This window comes from Ipomoea nil, unplaced genomic scaffold, assembly GCF_001879475.1.
Source record: "Ipomoea nil cultivar Tokyo-kokei standard unplaced genomic scaffold, Asagao_1.1 scaffold2975, whole genome shotgun sequence".
Taxonomy (NCBI): domain Eukaryota; kingdom Viridiplantae; phylum Streptophyta; class Magnoliopsida; order Solanales; family Convolvulaceae; genus Ipomoea; species Ipomoea nil.
In genome coordinates, this window is record NW_017619403.1 from 2,365,814 (window position 1) to 2,368,769 (window position 2,956).

General features: G+C 36.6%; 1 protein-coding gene across 2 annotated transcripts; it reads right to left on the minus strand.

Annotated features, from left to right (window-relative positions):
- Positions 1-979: 979 nt before the first annotated feature.
- LOC109163072 (zinc finger protein 3-like) lies at positions 980-2,011 on the minus strand. 2 transcript variants are annotated; one of them, XM_019311792.1, is made up of 2 exons: positions 1,120-2,011; positions 980-1,011 (listed from the first exon to the last, which is right to left on the minus strand). In XM_019311792.1, the coding sequence occupies exon 1, from the start codon at positions 1,846-1,848 to the stop codon at positions 1,126-1,128; it is 723 nt and encodes a 240-aa protein (XP_019167337.1). In that variant the 5' UTR covers positions 1,849-2,011; the 3' UTR covers positions 980-1,011; positions 1,120-1,125. The 2 variants fall into 2 exon arrangements, with proteins under 2 accessions (XP_019167337.1, XP_019167338.1); XM_019311793.1 differs by having other exon boundaries at positions 993-1,008; positions 1,117-2,011.
- Positions 2,012-2,956: the final 945 nt, after the last annotated feature.

Sequence of the window (2,956 nt, forward strand, 5' to 3'; positions counted from 1 at the left end):
TTGAATATTTTTTTAAAGTATTTGTTTAAATTGAGTTTCTATAATGGTTATGTGTTTGATAAACCTGAAAAGGTAATTAAAAGTTGAAAAGTAGCTGGAATTTTATATTATTTAAAAAGAAAATAAATATTACTGGCTCAATTACAATGTAGTATCTGTTCATATACTTTCTCAACCTACTGAAACACAAAGAACCAATAACGCCTCCACTAAGGCTCGAACTCACAACCTTCCAAATGAAAGTCAAACCCGAGAAGACCACATGGTCTTGGTAAAAAATAAATACTTAAATGTAGTGATTCTAAATATTGTTTCCGTGTAAAAGTTAATTTGAGTGATCAAGTTTCGGAGAATTTCATGTACAGATTTAACGGTGTGTTTGGTTGACATGAATTTCAATTTAATTACTCCGTACAATGTGATTTAGAAACTAGCTAGCAACTACATTGTTTGGTTGAAGAGAATTGTAATTATCTCCATTTGTAGAATTGCAATTCATATATCCCCTTAGAATTTAGAATTTAGCGCAGCTTAACATTTTAGTCTTTATATCACTTCTTCCATTCACATCCCCAATAATTATATTCCTCTCCCTACCAAATAACATAATTTGAATTCTTACTTTATTCCTACCTTTATTCTTTTTCACTGAATTACAATTCATTTATCTCATAATTTCTTCATTCCAACCAAACACTCTGTGAAACAAAACAAACAAAAATATTGAGTGTAGTATGAATAGATCATAGATGAGATGTCTTCCTCGATTTCTATTGAATCTACTTTGATTAGATTTAATCCTTATATTATAAATAAATTTTTAAAAATGAAAAAACAGTTTACAATAGCTTTTTAACTAATTAAAACAAAAGAGTTTTCAAAAAAAATTAAAACAAAAGAAAATTTAAGTTAAATTTTAACCCCCAAAAAAAAAAAAAAAAAATCAGAAGAGAAGAGAAGGAAATTGTCGAGTAAATTAACAAATTTTAAAATTTTCCGGAAAAAAAAAAAAGGAAAAATTACTACTACTTTTTTTTTTTTTGAAAGGAAAAAAAAAAATTACTACCCTACTACTATCGTTAAAAAAAAAAAAAAAAAAAAAAAAAAAAAAAAAAGAGACTAGAACTACAGTTTAAGGGATAAGTCTAACTTATTCAACTCATCTTGATTGTTAATCTTGATATGAGAAGCACCGCCACCTCTGCCGACGCTATCCCATCGGATTCCGCCGTCAACTAGCGGAGGGAACTTCGGCTCACTATCAAATCTAGCGGCGCCGCTGTTCGACGACGACCCTAAACACTCCGTGGGGGGCAGGCGTCCGACGGCCGGCTGTTGATCAAGCGGCCTTCTGGGCCACCCACTGTAGCCGTAGGGCCCAGCGCCGGTGGCCGGGGCACCAAAATAGCCGCCGCCGGGCTTGTGGATCATGGAGTGAGCTTGAATGCCAAGAGAGCGGTTATACGAGCCATGCAACGGGAGAGAAGCCATGCTGGGGTATCTATGCATCGGCGCGTCGTACCCAAACGCCGCCGCCGCCGCCAACATTTTCTGTCCCCGCTTCGCCATGGTCCGCTCCCGCTTGTGCGCATTCTGGTGGCCGCCCAACGCCTGGGAACTGTAGAACTTTCTCCGGCAATAGTTGCACGAGAAAACCCTCGGCTCCGTCGTTTCACTGCTCCCTTTCGGACCACGAAACTCCTCCTCCGCCGCCGCCGCCGCCGGCGGCGGCGGCGTCTTGTCCGAACCCTCCCGGCGACTGAGGCTTAGATCCAGCAAAACTCCACCCCGCCGCTCCTCCCCCGCCGCCTCTTGATCTTGCTCCCGCTCCTCCTGCCGGATCTCCATGGAAAAACACACAAGATTTTTAATTTTCACCGACGAGGGTAGAATTCTTGAAAGATGATGACTTTGAAGTATTTATGAAAGATGAATAGATGATGAAAGTTTTGGGTTTAATAGAAAGACAAAAGAATTCTTGAAATGTTTATTAATTAATTAGTGGAATGAATGGTATGATGCTATGTAGGGATAGTGTTATATCACACTTTGGTATTTCCTGATCTGATAGCATCACTGCTACCATTTTAAAATAAAAAGTCTTAGCTGAATACAGAGATTACACATTTGCTTATTGCAGAGACTGAGACCGACTCCCAGATCACTGCTGAAAATTATAGAATTTTTGACCACCTGAAAGTGATCTTAAATCAAGTCGAAAGTAAAAAGTGGTTGGAAATAGCAACAAAGGTTTTTCTGGATACCAAAAGTGTCGGAACAAGACTTTCAACTTGATTTAAGATCACTTTCAGGTGATCGAAAATTCCATAATTTCAGCAGTGAATCACTGTTTTCGAACTTCACCGCTGTGACGAATTGAACTGCCCATACGGACTACAATCACAATTATTTGAATGTTGTAATGGTAAGAAATTTTGGGTAATTATTATTATTATTATTATTATTATTATTATTATTATTATTATTATTTAATTTTGTTGTGTGGATGAGGGTTACTGTAGTAGCTATCAAGATTTTTTTGATTGAAAGTCATGGAGGTGCAGTATTAGCAGCAAGCAACACTGTTTGTACTACTCATTTTTGAATCAGATGTATCTATATTCAATGTTTTTTGTACTTTTTTTTCCTATTTGTTTTCCACTACTGTCCTTTCCTGCACAATTCTTAACTGTCATCTGGGTCTTGCCCTTTTTTGGGAATTCCATGGTTTTGGTTTTGGTTTTATGGAAAGTCACATCTACTTGAAGAGGAGAAAAATTAAAATCATATACTCCGTAATAATTGTGAATATTAATAGCTGAGTCTTATTGTGCTATCCAACTTATCAATTTTAAAGTATCACATAAGTATTCTTCTATTGGATTACATTTTTTTGTCCTAACTCTGAGTCTTCAGTTGTCAAGCTTATTGAAGGAACTCAATTAAAAAATTTTAT

Bases quoted from the DNA above. Each gene is read 5' to 3' on its own strand.
- LOC109163072 (XM_019311792.1), bottom strand. From the start codon at position 1,848: ATGGAGATCCGGCAGGAGGAGCGGGAGCAAGATCAAGAGGCGGCGGGG.